The sequence below is a fragment of the Typopeltis vanoorti genome, chromosome 1 (assembly GCF_054136105.1).
Source record: "Typopeltis vanoorti isolate ZY-2024b chromosome 1, IOZ_Tvanoo_1.0, whole genome shotgun sequence".
Classification (NCBI taxonomy): Eukaryota; Metazoa; Arthropoda; class Arachnida; order Uropygi; family Thelyphonidae; genus Typopeltis; species Typopeltis vanoorti.
In genome coordinates this window covers 127,694,948-127,711,940 of record NC_143549.1, presented here as the reverse complement: position 1 = coordinate 127,711,940, position 16,993 = coordinate 127,694,948, and the positions used below count along the sequence as shown (strand labels likewise).

Genomic DNA, 16,993 nt, shown 5'->3' with positions numbered 1-16,993 from the left:
GAGAGTTAGCATGAGATGTTGTGTGGCAACACAAAATTGCAATAATATAGAGCCGCTAAACTTGACGATGGAGAACCGAATCTTATTTCCACTGAATATTTTCGAGTGGGTGAGTGAAGCCTGTGAGAAATAATTTTTGAAGTTCGACTTAGCTATCTGCGTAAAAGCATGATTTGCATGAGATAAAGTGCGGGATGTTTCCTTAAAAAACTTATCTCAATTTGGTTAACAGCTTGTCACGTAGGCCATGCGCTGCATTGCTATATTGAAATGTCTGCATTGTCATTTCCGTGGATTTTTATTTAGATCACAATACTCTCCCAGATGTAATGTTTGCAGTCTGGAATGCTTGTGTTATTCAATTTTATCTCTTCCCATTTTTGTTAGCAAGTTGGATCTTCACACAAGCAAAACAAGTAAAACACCCAAACGCGAATACAACTTGAACGAATATGATTGACTTGGTTCATATACGGTTGTCTCGCCAGAATATCGAATAACGACAACATTTATGCTTGCAATAAAAGCCCAGTCTTTTTACGATTGAAATAAACTGCTCAACATTTCTAAAGGTTTTTTTATATAAAAGTGAAATAAAATTAAAACATCCATGCTACTAATATTAAAATTCATTAAATCAAGCCGCTTTTTGCGAATTCCATCTCTCTCTCTCTCTCTCTCTCTCTCTCTCTGTTTTCACTATCTAGCATACAAAAATCATAAATGAAACTTACCTTTAAATAAACATTTCTTGTTTGCAAGCACCCAGTGTTCCAAAGTTCTAGTTTCGACGGAATAACAGTAACTTCCTCCTGTGTCGTGCCAACCCAACTGAGACTGACAAACAAGATCAGCTTCTAATGGTAGAGTTACCGGAGCATCTGTAAAAATAAGTAAAATCAAAAAGTGTACGAAAGAATTTGAATGAAAAATTAGGTGCATGGTGGAGATTTTTTCACTATGGTAAACAGGTATAATAATTATAATAATACAAGCATTGCTTACCATAGCGATATAGCAGTTGCAGACATCATCTACAAATCCTCTGCTACTAGAAGAAATTCCTGTGTGGGTATTTTACACAAACAATATCAAACTAAAATAAATTCCGTTTCACATGTTTCCTAAAGATAACCATTTAAACAATCTGATGTTGATATTTCACACTGAATATTAAATTACAGAAATGTTATTGATAACATGACAGTCGTGACGATGGTATCACATGCGTTAAAGTAAGCAAAAGAGACCTACCTTGGGATATTTCACATATAAACGGTCTGGTTTCCAAGCAGTGACTTGTCTTCCAGTAACCATCGTTTATCATTATTGCACAGTTGATTCTTAAGTTCCTTTCCAATGGTTCATCTTTCTCCCAGTTGGTGTATGTTACAGGCCATCCAGATACCCATTTAAAGTTCTGTCGATGCTACAGAAAACAAATACGAAATAAGATTTTAAAAAAAATTCTTACACAGAAACGTGTACGATTTTAATTAACCGCGTTTATATAAATTATTTCAGCACAAAGGACATGCTGTTTCTGATAACATAATGCAGACTAAATAAGAAGAAAATAAGCTAAAATCTTCTGGAATGAAATTCAAATTTAGAACATTTCTAAACGAAATCATTAAATTTAAGAAGATGAGAGAGAGAGAGAGAGAGAGAGAGAGAGAGAGAGAGAGAGAGAGAGAGAGAGAGAGAGAGACGATGATGATGATGGTGAACTTACATATCTCTTGAGTCCAATCCATACAGGCTCAATTATGTTCGGAAGGACATCACCTGTGAAGAAAGTAGAGACAAAGACATCGCTAATAGTGAGAAGATGACCACCGAACTGCTGACAAAACTCCTCGGCTTTATACCACGTTTTCTTCTGTTCAGGAAGGGTAAACTGTTGGTAGCAAGATGATCCTAAGCGCGTCCAACCTTGTTGATCGGTGCACGTACGGTTGTAGTAGCCTTCGCTTGAGAGAGTAGCTAGAAAATAAGTACACACTCTTATGATGGTTTCCCCCCGCATTCCACTGTGTCATGATGAATGATTACGCCTCGGTAAGCAACGACATTTAATTCGTTTATAAACTGCTGTAAAAATTCTCGTATTTAATTTCTAGAGATTATCTGATCACCCCTTCAACTCACTTAAGGTACTAATAGTAATGTACTAATAGAGATTAAAAGCCTGAAATTAATTCCATTTAAGAAGGATAAAAGTCTTTGTGATTGAATTCATTTCACATAAAATAATCATTCCCCCCCCCCCTCTAAAAACACGGAATGCTTTCTCCCTGTCGTAGCAGGATTGGAAATCATTCATTTACTGGATAACCTTATCGACTGTTCCTTAGTATCAAAAGTTACTTACCTTTATAACTCTGGCAGATAAAAGGTTTTTTATCAGTACATGGGTCAAGGTTCCACTTTCCAAGGTAGCTTTCACTCAGCAACATTTCCACGCAGTTTTCCTGAAAGTTAATTTGAATTGATATTAACATAGCGGTCACGTATAACACTAGTTAAAGAACAAATGTTAACCCTCACTTAATGTAATACCTCTGGTGGGATGATTTAGCATTTCAACAAGAATGCTATTCCAAGGCAAAGATTCCCTTTTCTATAACCTCCATCTAGACCATCTACAATTTATCATGTTTAACAATAATTTATCAGGGGTCATTCTCCGACTGCAATTTTTTTTTCCTGGACTCAGGCAATAGAACTCAACGTTCATGGAGAGTCGATTCATATCAAAACTTTAAGGTCAAATCCAACTTTCTGTCATTTCCACCTATTATGTGCTGACTGTACTAATCAGACACGAGGGAAAAAGTGAACACCGCTTGTGCTTCACTTTTCCTTTCTTTTTCATGTAAATCCGACTGTAGAGTAGATCAAAATTTCCAGAATTCTAGATTTAAGGCTCGCCGTATGCAACGAAGCAAGCAGTACATGCTCATCTAACAGCTTTTCTATGTTCATATCAGTTAGTATCAACGATGTCCTTTATTTGGAAAGTCCTGGATTCCAATCCTCTTCTGCGATGTGAAGATCCTTTATCAGGGCTTTTCAACTGAAGATGAGTTAGCTAGTCTTATAAGGTGGAAGAGGGGTTTTTTCCCCTTGGAAACACGCTCCACTCACTAATAAGGAGAGTAATAATTCTGGTTTGTTGGACAATAAAAATTTCTACAATGATTTGGGGGTTCAAAATTAGTAGAAGTTATTGCTTATTATTGAGAGATTTCATGAGAAGATATCACATACACAAACACACATGCAAATATCTCTTTATACAGTTCTCTACTCACGTTCTCATTGACACTTTTCTTTCTAGGATCAAATCTTTCGTGGTGATAATATTTAAACATCTCGTATTTTTCTAGAGTTAATTTTGTGTTCTTCTAGTATTAATTGAAAAATTTTAGAAAAACCTTTTATTTTTATATTTATAAGTGTTATCCTAGTAAAGGTGTCTATAAAACGCCTTTAACTCTGATTGTATTTGATGGGTTCGTTATTTTTTCCTTTTCATTACATTTCTATGGGAGTTCTCGTAAAAATTATTCATCCATTAACCCTAATTAAAGTTCCAAATATCGACTGCTATTTATAAATGTTGTTGAGCTGTTTCTAGGCAGCGTTTTCATTAATTTAGCGTTTCTTTCCAATCAATCATGGAGTTGTTTATTAAGAAAGTATAAATAGAAGTATTGAAACCATAAGACCAATTTGGTATTCTGACGTTTAAAGGTATGCATTTGAGTGAATCAAAGCAAGACTCAGGTGCATAGTGTTAATGATTTTAATTTAAAAAAAAACGTTTGGTTTTATTTTTATGACGCAAAGACATCCAAAGTCGTAGGCGCGAGGACACAAGTTACAGCAGTACATATGGTAGTAGGACAATTACAAAACATCGCTTCCTTAGACGGTATTCGAACCAGCCGCCTCTTGGCTGGAGAACGGATACTCTAATCACTTGGCCAACCAGGAAGGTTTTAAACGAATTTTAAATATACAAGCATCAACTGATATGAATTGAATTCATATCAGTGAATCAATTGATTCACATCAACTCAAGGATTCGTCCTTCATAAAGTGCGCTGTATAATAATGCAATTTATCCATCCATTCGCTGGACATCATCAGATATCGAATGGTCATTCATATGCTCGGTGATGCGACACAACAGTCCTCGCCAGGTGGTCCCCTTGTATGCCTTTGTAGAGGCGTCACTCTCTGAAGATCAGTCATTTCACACACACACACACACACACACACACACACACACACACACACACACACACACACACACACACACACACACACACACACACACACACACACACCTTCCATCCATCTTATTGACGGTCTACCCATTTCTCTTTTTCGCAGGAGCTTTACCTTCTGTTACTTTTTTTTTCAGAAATCCTTTTTCAATGTCTCCAAAGTATTTCAACTTTCTTCTGTCTTTAAGGAGCCTTAAAGTTCTACCGATCTTTTCTAGCAGCCATCCGTTTGTTGCCTCTGAGCATATGATATCCTCAAAAGGCTTCTTCAACACCGCATCTCCAAAGCAGTCTCACATCCATAAATCGCTGTTGGAAAAACAGCTGCATCCAAAATCCTCAACTTTGTTCCTGTGGAGATGGATCCATCCGTCCATATTTTAGACCCGTCTCAATTTATGCAAAATTCGAATCATATCTATCAGATCTCTGGATAATCTTTTTGAAATAACAGCACATCGAGATCAAAGTATTTCGACGGTTTTCCGCATTTTGCCCTAAGGGACTTAACTATTCATTTATTATTTTGTTGATATTTTCTTAGCTTTTGACAAACTCTTTTCCTGGGAATTCTAGTAGCATTAAATAGAAATCATATGTTTGAAAACTGGCAACTTTATCTACTGTGGTCTTCTGTCTATTGAACGCAAACATCTGCCAGGGAATTTTAATGGAAATACTTTAATCACAAGCGATGTTGACCACACGTACACAACTTCTCTAAACTTAAAAACAGGTGCAGATTCCACAGTGATAGTGATGAAACTTATTTGAACCTTACAGTCTTTAAATACATAACTGATCTCCTAAATATGGGTAAGGGATTCTTTATTCCTGAACCATATTCCTTATCCAAATATTCTAATAATACTCATTTCTTGGGCATATCAGAAAATCTCAAAGACAGTTTCTGAAATCATTACTTTCCATCTCTTTTGTCATCAGAAGCCAAGAAATCACTTCATGATTTTATATCGTCTTTTTCTCTTCCACTTGCTTTATCTGTTGACTTCGTTATCCCTTCCCTTACGTCGCAACATTCCAGCTATGATATTATATACATACTTAATTAAGGCATGATTACGAGTTACCATAATCCTACATCCATTGACTAATCCCCTTGCCATCATAATTCAGTAAAATTAATTCCAAGGATCTCAACTGTTGCTTCCAGTTTCACTACCATAACATTGCCCTGATGCGATACGGCTAACCAGACTGGACAGATAATTGCCTTGTTGCCTTATTCACTTATAATTTAACGTTTCCTGGGACTTATTACATGGTATTTTATTTAAATTGCAATACGTAATATTTTATTCTTAATAAATATTCATGAAGTAATTACATTTTCACTAAATTATTCTACTTCATAATGACTAGGACATCCCTTTGTTTATGAAGGAAAATAAAGGTTTAGTGTTTGATGTTTTTGTTTATTTGCATCATAAATATTAATTAGCTAATTGCAATGCGCATTTTAAAAAGTCTATTTCTTTCTCACCGGTTTTAAATCTTGGTAAAGTCGAGATCGCTGATTCGGCTCCCAGTTTAAGAAGTCTATGGGAGAATTATCTGCCCAGAATAAATCGTATCTCGATGTCAAGTTAGTTGGGAAACCTATCCACATGCTCATTTGGTAGTCAATGATCAGAATGTTGAGAAAATCTAGAAAAAAAGAGGATTGTAACAGTAACCACAAAATTAGACAGAAATCTTCGATATATACGTGTGGTTAACAACGTTATTTTAAGCATCTGAAACACTTCAAAATGTAATTTAGTTAACTGATACAAAAAATGTGAAATATATGTGGTCAGAGTGTTGTAAAAATTAACTAAAGTATTATTTTTGATGTGAGAAAAAACAATAACATTAGCAACCTTTCAAAAATTGTTTTCTCAGATCTCAATATGTGCGGTCTTTGTAGCTCAGCCGGTAGAGACGAAGTTCTTTGGTAAGAAAGATCTGTGTTCGAAACCTGTCTCTGAAGCAAAGAACCATTATCAGTTCTTTGTAATCAAATGTGAGTTATCTGGTCACATACGGAAGTGGAAGCTTCCCTGCCGAAACTATGTTTTTTTGACTAGCAACGTGCAAATCGAACCGTTGACACAATGGACCTACAATATTACTGGAGAAGGAAGGCAACTAGAAACCAACTTGTTCTATATAATTCCTCAATATAGCGTTGCTACCCCATTATCCACTAGCTTGAGTGAAACACACAAACACACATCCTCAACACAAGTTCGCTGGCTGAAACGTTTTTCGATTGGAAATTCCTAGGGGGGAAAAATATGAACTTATTCAATTTTAGTCAAGCAAATTCGAGAGAATGTCTTGTTAGATTGTTCATTCAGAACTGAAGAATATGCAATGAAAAGAAATGCCATTCGTTATTCAACTCCAATCAATGGTGAGTAAATAACATCACCTAAAGTATGAGACTCAAAGAAGAAGAAGAAGAAGAAGAGAATAAGGAAATAATGGCTAACGTCTTTTATGATACTTGAATGTTTCGTATAATGTGATAAAGAAACAAATATTTCTCAAAATATGATATTTTGAAAAATATTTGTATATTTGTATATTATTATATTTGTATATTAAATATTTGTGTCTAATATAATATATATGTATATATTAAATATTAAATATATTAATTATATTATACAGGATGTTCGGGATAAATTTGACAGTTTCGTAAGGAAAAAGAAAATCTTCTTTGTATCTATTAAATTTAATGAATTGACAAAAAAACATTACAGGCAGAGTTAATTACAATACTATCAACAAGATTTACTCAAAATAACCACCATTAGCATCGATCACAGCTTCAATTCTGCTTCGGAACCTCGAACAAGCTGATGCTACAGTCTCCCTGGGAAGGGCCGCAAAAACTGTTTTAATTTTATCCATTAACTGGGCTTTTGTATTACTGGAAGTGCGATTGGTGTCTTTTTCAACTGCGCCCCATACAAAATAATCCATGGGGTTAAGGTCTGGGGAGTTTGGAGGCCAAACATTTGGACTGGTGAAGTCGTAGAAATTTTCAGACAACCATTTTTGACTTTTCCCAGAGGTGTGGCAAGGGGCCGAATCCTGCTGCCATACATACGGCCTACCATTGGCTACCCTTGTTATCCAGGGCTTGACTACAGTTAGCAACTCCACGAACAAAGCCCGAATTCCAATGCCAGGGTTCTTCAACACCTGTTTCTGCAGATTTGCGAGGAATTCTGCTGTACGAACGCAATCAGATCGTCTGCTAGGGATCTTTCTTCTTGCTACATCCTCGTAGTCACCATTGCAAGTCTCTAGTTCATGCCTGATTGTTTTTACTGTATTCAGGGAGCATTGGGCAGCAGTCGTAATATCCTTATTTTGATGGCGGGCACGAATCATCATGATACAAGTTATTCTCTTTAATGATTCAGGTGGGTTCCAGCTATCCATCCTTTCTGACATCTTGTATATGAATGAGGAAGGGTCCAAACTTTTAAATGAAGAGAAGTGTGTGTTAATACATGTAACTTACGGAAAAATATAATTAATTATAAATATGTCAAATTTATCCCGAACACCCTGTATATATATTAGAAGAATTCATTTTTACTCGGTTGGAATATTTATGTAAATATTCCAACCGAGTCTCTCGGACGCACACGTTGTTCTGTTCAGTACTGGCGCACTCGCGACAGCGCGTAGTATTGGTTTGTATGGAACTCATACTTGCATTTTTTCAAACATGCTACTGTTTTTCACTTGTTCTATTAGTATAATTTTTAAGTCTCTGTAATTTTTTATATACTTCTTTGAGTATGATACCTGATGATGTTCTTGTAACGAAACTAGTAAACTAGTAGTATCTTGTTAAATATATCTTGCCATCTTTTCTCTCGGTAATAGTCATTAAACTTATTTTATATATATATATATATATATATGTATATATATATATATATATAAACTGACTAAAAATCTGACTTCATCAGGCGTTAAGAACATAGAAAGCTATTAAAAGAGACACTGAAAAAACATTGATATTCGACTGTAAATTACAGTTATTATGAACTTGAGCTATAGTCCGTGTTAAAGTTCTATTGTTGTACACTTGTGCGTGTGTGGAACCACGCGATCTCCGATATCTGATAGTAGAGCTGAAAGAGTCAGGCAAATTATAACTGAGATTATTGTTCATATGAAGAGGGTTCAAGGTGATTTCTTTTGACTCGACAATGTGGCGTTATACCTCATCGTGGCAAATGTGTAGGTTTGAAGTTGTTGTCCAATTTACTTCATGTTGGCGGCTTTCGTTGTTCGTGTTTATTGAAAACAGTACATGGCCTGACAGGGCAGTAGCTCTGGTTCTCTTATAAGCAATGTCTCTCTGGTGATCCACATAGGAGGATAGATTTCTCCGTTTGGCCATAGTAAGGTTTTCTGCACTCACATGTGACTTTGTATACACCTGGGAATTGTAGAAGGTTGTGAGATTGTTTGTAGTTGCTGAAACTTGATCTTATTTTTGGAAGAGTCGAGAAGCACGTTTGTATGCTAAATTTATTTAAGATTCTACTCAGTTTTTTGGATAGTGTGCTGATATATGTCAAGGAGATATAACCTTTGGAGTCGTACTGTGTTTCTACGTTGCTACGTTGACGGTGGGATAATTGTTTGTTGATACTTTTTAAAGAGTAGCTATTGCTTTTAAAGGTCCATTTAAGATGTTGTAGTTCTGTTTTTAGTTCTTCTTCATCTGACAGTACAGATCTTGCACGATTCGCTAGAGTTTATATAATACCCAACTTTTGCCCTGGATGGTGATGTGAGGACGCATGCAAATATCTGTTCGTCTGTGTTGGCTTTCAAAATATAGAGACTTTTATTGATTCAGGCGTCGTGGTGAGTTTAACATCTAAGAAACAGAGGGAACTATTTTCTTCAATCTCCATGGTCAATTTGATATCCTGATGGAGGTTGTTTAAGTGGTTGAGAAACCTGTAAAGATTCTCAATACCATGCTCCCATATGAGGAATATATCGTCCACATATCTAAGCCAAATTCTTGCTTTTAAACTAAAAGAGGAGATTGCCTTTTGTTCAAAATCCTCGAAAAAAATGTTGACTAATATAGGAGAGAGGGGGCTTCCCATAGCTAATCCTTTGACCTGTTTATAAAGTTTACCTTCGAATTCAAAATAGCCAGATTTTACACAGTGAGATAGTAGAGAGAACATTTTATTTGAAATCTTGTTCTATAAAATATGGAGAACTCCTTGTGTCGGAATGTTGGTAAAGAGTGCTACCACGTCAAAGCTCACCATGATGTCAAAAGATTTGAGTTTAAGTCCTTGATTTTAGAGACAAAATCTGTTGAGTTTTTAATATAAGAAGATTTTCCCGCATAAGCTTTTAACGATGACGCCAGATATTTAGATAACCTGTAGGTGGGTGAGTCAATGCTGTTTACTATAGGTCTCAGTGAATAGTTTTCTTTATGTACCTAAGGGAGACCATATAGCCTTGGAATGAGTGGGTGTAAAGAATGGATGGAAAGCCGTGTATTTCGTAGAATTTCTGTGGTCTTTTGTAGGAGATTATTGGTTCTATTGTATATTTCTCTTGTTGGATCCCCCTCAATTTCCAAATAACTATCTGACTCTAATAATGTTAAGATTTTTTCTCGGTAGTCTATTTTATCTAGAACTACAGTTGCATTCCCTTTATCAGCATTTAAGATGACGATGTCCTTGTTAATTCTTAGATTTTTAATTGCAAGTCTCTCACCAGGGGATATATTATCAGAAGGAGGTTTTACATTGTTGATTGCAAGAATTGCTTCTATGCGAAGTAAAGTCGCGTCTGCGGTAGGAAGTAGCGAAGCTTCTTTCTTCATCTTAGTTACAAATAGTTCCTTAGGAATGCATTTTGGTGCCAATACAAAATTTAAACCTTTTTCGAGAATTTTCTCTTCATCGGGACTTAGGACATATGAGGATTTGTTAATCACCAAATTTTTAAGTCTGTTATGACAATTATTTAGAGTAGATTTATATATATATATATATATATATATATATATATATATATATATATATATATATATATATATATATATATATATATATATATATATATATATATATATATCGATTGAATTTCCTATGGTGTCAGAAGATACCTTCAAGTAAAACTGAACTCTTGTCACATTTTTCTTCTGGTGGTCGAGGTACTTACACAAGCACAACAAACGTAAAGAATGCAAATGAATAAGAAGAAGGTTATAACGTTTCAACATTATAACTTTCTTATTCCAAAAAAATGGTAACGCTTCTCTTCACAGAGGAAAATGAGCTGAAGGGGAAAGCTCTGTCTACATATTTTAGATGCAGTGTGAGTTTATCGCTTTAGTTCATAGCGCCTCCGTAGCTTAGTCGATTTAGGCGAAATCCTTTGGTAAGAAAGACCTGGGTTCGATTCATGTTATCTGGTCTCTTTCAGATAAAGGTTCTGTGAAAGTTAAGTTAGCTGGTTTCACACGGCGGTAGGGTTTCTTCACCTGGAAACTTGGATTCTCGTTCCAAGAACAGGCGAACCGGCCCCGTGAATATACATGGATTACAGCTAGGAATACTAAAGACCCTGTCATAGGTCTCATTCCCCCCCCTCCCCCTAATTTTATGCCGGTCCCGAGCATGGATAAAATTAGGGGGGGGGGATAAAGTTCCGTACTTCTGTTAGATCTTGAATGAAAAAGTTTCATTTAAGAAATTTTTCATTCAGGATTTAACAAGTTTTAACAAATCAACAAGGATTTGTTAAAAATTGTACATTAGTAACTTTATACATTAATATCTCGTACATTAGTAAAGATGCAGATTTCTCAAAGAATATTATAAATGAGTACCTTTAATGTAGAATTACTCTGTGTAAGATATTGATGAATACCTTTAATGTAGAATTACTTTATATACGATAATGCGATCTGTTTTGTAAAATTTAACAATGGAAGAAGTAATTTTGTGAAATGTTTCTTACGGTGCAAGAACAAGGGTTCGAAGTTCACTGACGAAACCTTCGGATAAACTACTTGGCCAACGGTAATCGCGTATGCACGGAGCGTGGCGCGCGCTCGAATTTCCCGGAAGACGCTGCAAAGAAGAGCGTCTCGAGTAAAAGATCGGTACCGGGCAGTAAACGTGACGCAGTGAGGAGGGCGCCATAGGTGTAAAATAAAAGGGGTCTGCTCCCCTTTCAGGGGCTTTTTTCTCAGCTTTCCTCGCTTTTTGCCTTAGTCCTCTTCCGGGGGGAGTTCCTGATCGTCCTCCTGTTCGACATCGACACTCGTAGTTCGAGGGATCCCAGCTCGGGACATTATTGGAGATGAGTAGCTGAACACTGCCACCAGAACTTCATATCAGACGGACATGAGCGGCGAAGAAGCGAGCCAAGCGCGAGTTCATCATCAGCACTCCGAGGAGATCTGTATTAGCTGACCGCCATGAACGACCACATAGGTCAACTTAAACTGAGCTGTTTTCTTGTCCACATCGGGGAAGAAAGATCGAGTGATGAGTTCCAAGTCATGTCCTGTGATACAATTGCGCAGACAAAGAATACCCAATTTGTAAGAGGAATTGAGGATAAGTGACAGACCTAATGAATTTCCTGAGAGTTGGTAATGTACTACCATTAGTACATTACCATCTCTCAGGGAGTAAAATTAAGTAAAATCTTAATTAAATAAGATTTTACTTAATTTTTTATTTTTATTTAGTTTTCTAAGTTTTCTCTGAAGCATATAAAGATCTCCGGATAAGAGAGGGTTTCAATTATCCCACTGGTGTATGACCACCCTTCTCACTAGAAGTCTGAAGTAAATTGAAGTGGTATCATGTTTATTCTCTATGAAAGATCTCTGCACTTTCGGTTTTCGGATTATTTAACCCTTAGCCTCTCCACGATAGTAATGAAGCATGTTCTTTTTTCTTTTTTTTTTTTGAGGAAGAAAAGAATATTGTAAATTAGTGAACAGGAACATTCGAATATAGGACTTTTAGTGATTAGTTTAATAGCAGAGTCTCATTTCCAAGAACTTATTCAAGAGTGTTTGCAAAGATGTATTATGTTAAGTGTGTCATATATGTTAATTAACAAAGTTAATAGAGTAATCGCTTAGAGGAAATTACAAGTCAGTGTATAGATGAGAGCCAATATTCAATCTTGTAGTAATAATGCATGTTAGAAATCAGTTGTATTGATTATAGATTAGCCATGATTAGCTCTATTACGTAGGATTAATCTAGCTGAGTGTATATTTGTGGATATGTATTTTGTGCATTTAATAAATGTACATTTTGTATTTTAACCTGACTTGTGGCCTGAGAATGAATCCAATGCACCACTCATTTTAATCTGAACCTGATCGGAATAGAATAACGTGTTTGAGACCGCGACTGCAAGCTAAAACTAACATAGGAGATTTAGGTAATTTAATATTAAGTGTATTTAATAGATTGATCAACCTTGTATGTTTTCTGAGAGTTACTCCTTGGTTAAGAGATTTCTCTAATTTAAGGTATCAAAAACTTTGAGGATTTCCAGCAATAGAAAACTAATCTTCCTACGTAATATTCTTGCAATATTACAAGAATATTACGTGGGAATATTACTAATTGTTTCTTCTTTGGAATACCAGAGACAGCTCAAGTCTGCATAACCACATAAAACTCATTCGAATTTGAGTGCCATAATAGCAAAACCATCCTACCTACAATGACTGCTTATCTTGGATATTGACAGGAAGAAAGATGACTAAAAATATAGAAAGATGTAAAACAAAACACACACGGTGAACTTTCCTTAAAATAACACGCCATGTGAAATAATGAAAACACAAAAAAAGAAAGAAAGAGAGAAAGAAAAAAATCACTTCCCCCCCCCCCCCAACGACACAAATTAATTCGATAGAATTTGCCTGTTAACCAATGCTTGTTAACACGAAGTTGTTAACTTAATGGCTAATTCGTTGTAATTAGAACAATGAGTGAACGTCTTGCTACTTAAAAATCTTGGTTAATTTCATGTGGCATCATAAGAAACTGGCTTGTTAAAGGGGGCCGCATATGAAACAGGCTGACTTCATAACGATTTTTTGCATATTAAATAAGATTCTGTGATGTTTTTCCCAAAGAGTTGCTAATATCTGTGATGTAGAAATGTTAATGATTCAAAAATGTGATTGTCTTTTTCTGGCTACTTCAAAACTTCTCGTTGTTCAATGGAATTGAGATTGTGGACTTTTGTAGGCCAAAGTGTATTTTGTATATATTTACGTTATTCATTTAAGTTAGTCATGATCGATCAGCCGTTTTCTTGCTTATCAAAAGTCTTTCTCTCCCTCCTCTCTGCAATAATGTCGTAATTGAAAGAAAATGAAAGGATGTCTCACAGATTTCAGATTTCCGTAAACCACGATTAAAAGGCTTGAACTAGACTTACGTGTATATGTCTGTCTGATGCATAGCTGCTTTTGAAAACATGTTTTTTTTTTCAGCAAAACAAAAAAAAAGAGTCTGAGATTACGTGCAATTGATAGACATATACGTGACTCATAGACTTAATTGCCTTTTTGAACAATATACCACTACAACAATCTTTATTGAACCACCTGCTGTTTTATGGGAGATTCTTAAGTTAAGCGCACACCGGTCAAAAAAAAAAAAAAAAAGGAAGTGCACACGCCTAGTAACAGCGTGCACAATTTTTTTTCTTTCCAGAATTTCTAATTTACACTCAATAATTTGTGAACATACCATTAAAACCAATAATATATAATGCTTAATGATAAATCATGCCTGTCATTTATTTTATTTATTGATTTCTCCAATGTCTACACTCCAATATTATTATTATTTTATTATTATTATTATTATTATTATTATTATTATTATTATTATTATTATTATTATGTGACACCTTCAGGGAGACTTCAAGGGGTGGGCTAATCTTGGTAAGGCATATTACTCCACTGTATACAGCTTACTGTCTTCCCGCAGCCAATCCTCCAACTACTACTACTACTGTTAGCATACGAAGCCATCAACTGCCGACAACCAAAACTAACAACAGTATTTTTGATCTGTAATTGCACGTGTTCTCATGATCGATTTGACTGTATGCAGGAGATGAAAAACCCACATTTCAGAGAGAAGAAGCCCATTCATCCAGTATGAGAGTTGGAACTCACCTTCAAATGAAAGAAGCTCATATAAAGATTCTTTCGTTACAAGGAGAAAAAAACAACTAGCCTCTTTTCCAATCGAAGGGCACAAGTCCTTCCAACTACTCGCCTTCCAACTGGGCTACTCATTTTAATCCATATTATTCTAATCCATTACAACTTAATACACTGTAATTAGTTACTTTTAGCTCAAACCATGTGGACAAACTGACGTCATCATCATCATCATCATCATCATCATCATACGTATCAAGGATTTAGGCCTAGCATGGCCTGTTCCGGCCTTAGAAGTCATCGTTGAATCGTTTAAGAGGACGTCCTGGTTTTCTTTTTCCTAATGGCTTGTACTTTAAGGCTTGTTTTGGTAATCTTTCTGTTTTCATTCTTTGAACGTGTTCCATCCATTTATGTTTATATTTTTTAATTTTTTCTATTACTGGTTCTTTGTTTAATTCTTTCATAATATCTTCGTTTCTTTTGTGATCATATAGGGTATACTTTGCAGTTTTTCTCATAAACTTCATTTCTGCTGTTGTTAATCTTTGTTTGTCTTTATTTTATTGTACAGATTTTGCTTACATACATTAAGAACGGTAGGGCTAATGTATTGTATACTTTTAGCCTGATTTGTTTTTGAACTAGGTTTGGTTTAAATATAGAGTTAATTACACCTGTTATTTTTAAATATTTTGCAATTTTTACGTTTATATCTTTTTCATTTTCATATGTGATCATACACTCTAGGTAATTAAATGAATTCACCTGTTCTGAGATCTTGTTATCTATTACTATTTTAGTTCTTGATGGATCTTGTCCTTTAAAGGCCATAGTTTTTGATTTTTCCGTTGGTATTATCATACCATAATCTTTGGATATCTCATTTAGATTTAAAATAGCTTTCTGTAAATTATCTTCAGAATTTGTAATTATTATTTGTTCGTCTGCAAAGAGGAGAGTGTTTAAGTTAACTGTAGGTGAAAGTTTAATTCCTTGATGTAAATTTTTACTCCATTTTAGCATTATTTCATTTAAGTAGATATTAAAAAGAGTTGCTGAGAGGAGACATCCCTGTCGGACCCCTTGGTTTATCTCTCTTGTATATGATATCTCGTGATTTAATCTTATTTGTATTTGATTATTTTCATATATTCTTGTGATAGCTTTTAGGTTATTATTTGGTATTTGTCTTTCTTTTAATATGTTAAATAAAATGCTTCTTTTAACTTTGTCAAATGCTTTTTCAAAGTCAATAAATGCAATATGTGTTTCTAAATTATATTCTCTTCTTTTCTATATTATTAATTTTAGGCAAAAGGCTGGGTGTATACATGATCGTCCTTTTCTAAATCCATTCTTTACCTCTAGAATAAAGTTTTCGGAATATTTCATTAGTTTGTTATTGGGCAAACTAACGTCAACAACGTTTTTAGGATGTCTACTGTCTAGACAGCACAGTCACTTGATACAAACAACTGTGGGTTTATGTAGCAGCTACGCAGATGTAACTGAATTAATTTATTTCTCCCAATTTTACAGGTTATAGTTAGATGAAAAAAGGGCAGCATTAATATCAGAAATATTACTAGAATGTCACTGTCGAAATTAAATTGTGTACATTTAAGTGCTGGCTGGACAAATGTGACGTAATTTGTTTATGACCTGCACGTATATGTGATATTTAAATACCTGAATAAGTATTTAGGTATGACATGCAACATACAAGTTCTTTTAAGGAAGATATCAACAATTTTATGTGTGGTTATTACATTAAGAGTTTGTGGGTTGTAACTTTCGCTGTTGTGAGCACTAGCTACCGCACACTTGAGTCTGAGATTGGAAACTGGCGTACAAAATGTTTCCATATGCGTGTACAAAAATTACAGGGAATATTTATTGGGTCCCTTAAAAACCTCCTTGGAGATAAATCCCGCATAAGTGCTGCCGAAAAGATTGGCGTTAGCGAAATCCGATGTTAGATTTTGCTTATATCACACCACAGCCTTCATTTCGCCTAATATCCCAATACAATCTATAAACCAAGGAGTAAGACAGCGATGACCTCTGTCTCCAACATTTTTCAATATTTACATTAATGAAATATTAATACAATGGAACACCTTAAACAATCAAGTATAGAAATTTCTCGGAATAACAAAATAAATACGCTATTATTTGCAGATGATCAGGTAATAATATCAGATAAGGAAGACAATTTACAAAGAGCAATATATAATTTAAAGTTCACAGTAGAACAGTTTGGAATGAAAAATTCCATAGATAAAACTAAAACAATGGCATTTTGTGGGCAAACTCCAGTTAGAAGCAAATTCGTTATTAATAATAAAATAATAGAACAGATAAATACTTTCAGTTATCTTGGATATGAAATATCATATGAAGGAGAAAAAGACATAACATTGAAACCTTCAAACTTTTTACAGATTAC

At 34.9% G+C, this 16,993-nt stretch overlaps 2 protein-coding genes across 2 annotated transcripts in view; one reads left to right on the top strand and one right to left on the bottom strand.

The window, feature by feature from the left end:
- LOC150110411 (macrophage mannose receptor 1-like) overlaps positions 1 to 16,993 on the top strand; it is a 240,588-nt gene that overhangs the window by 160,135 nt on the left and 63,460 nt on the right. The gene's annotated exons all lie outside the window — the stretch shown is intronic.
- The window catches only part of LOC150110412 (macrophage mannose receptor 1-like), a 148,728-nt gene that overhangs the window by 77,010 nt on the left and 54,725 nt on the right, over positions 1 to 16,993 (bottom strand). The window contains exons 14-18 of the mRNA XM_090396116.1: positions 5,803 to 5,966; positions 2,375 to 2,474; positions 1,736 to 1,986; positions 1,255 to 1,429; positions 735 to 881 (exon numbers count right to left, since the gene is read on the bottom strand). Of these exons, the coding sequence (XP_090252242.1) occupies positions 735 to 881; positions 1,255 to 1,429; positions 1,736 to 1,986; positions 2,375 to 2,474; positions 5,803 to 5,966 (837 nt within the window). The remainder of the gene's footprint in view (positions 1 to 734; positions 882 to 1,254; positions 1,430 to 1,735; positions 1,987 to 2,374; positions 2,475 to 5,802; positions 5,967 to 16,993) is intronic.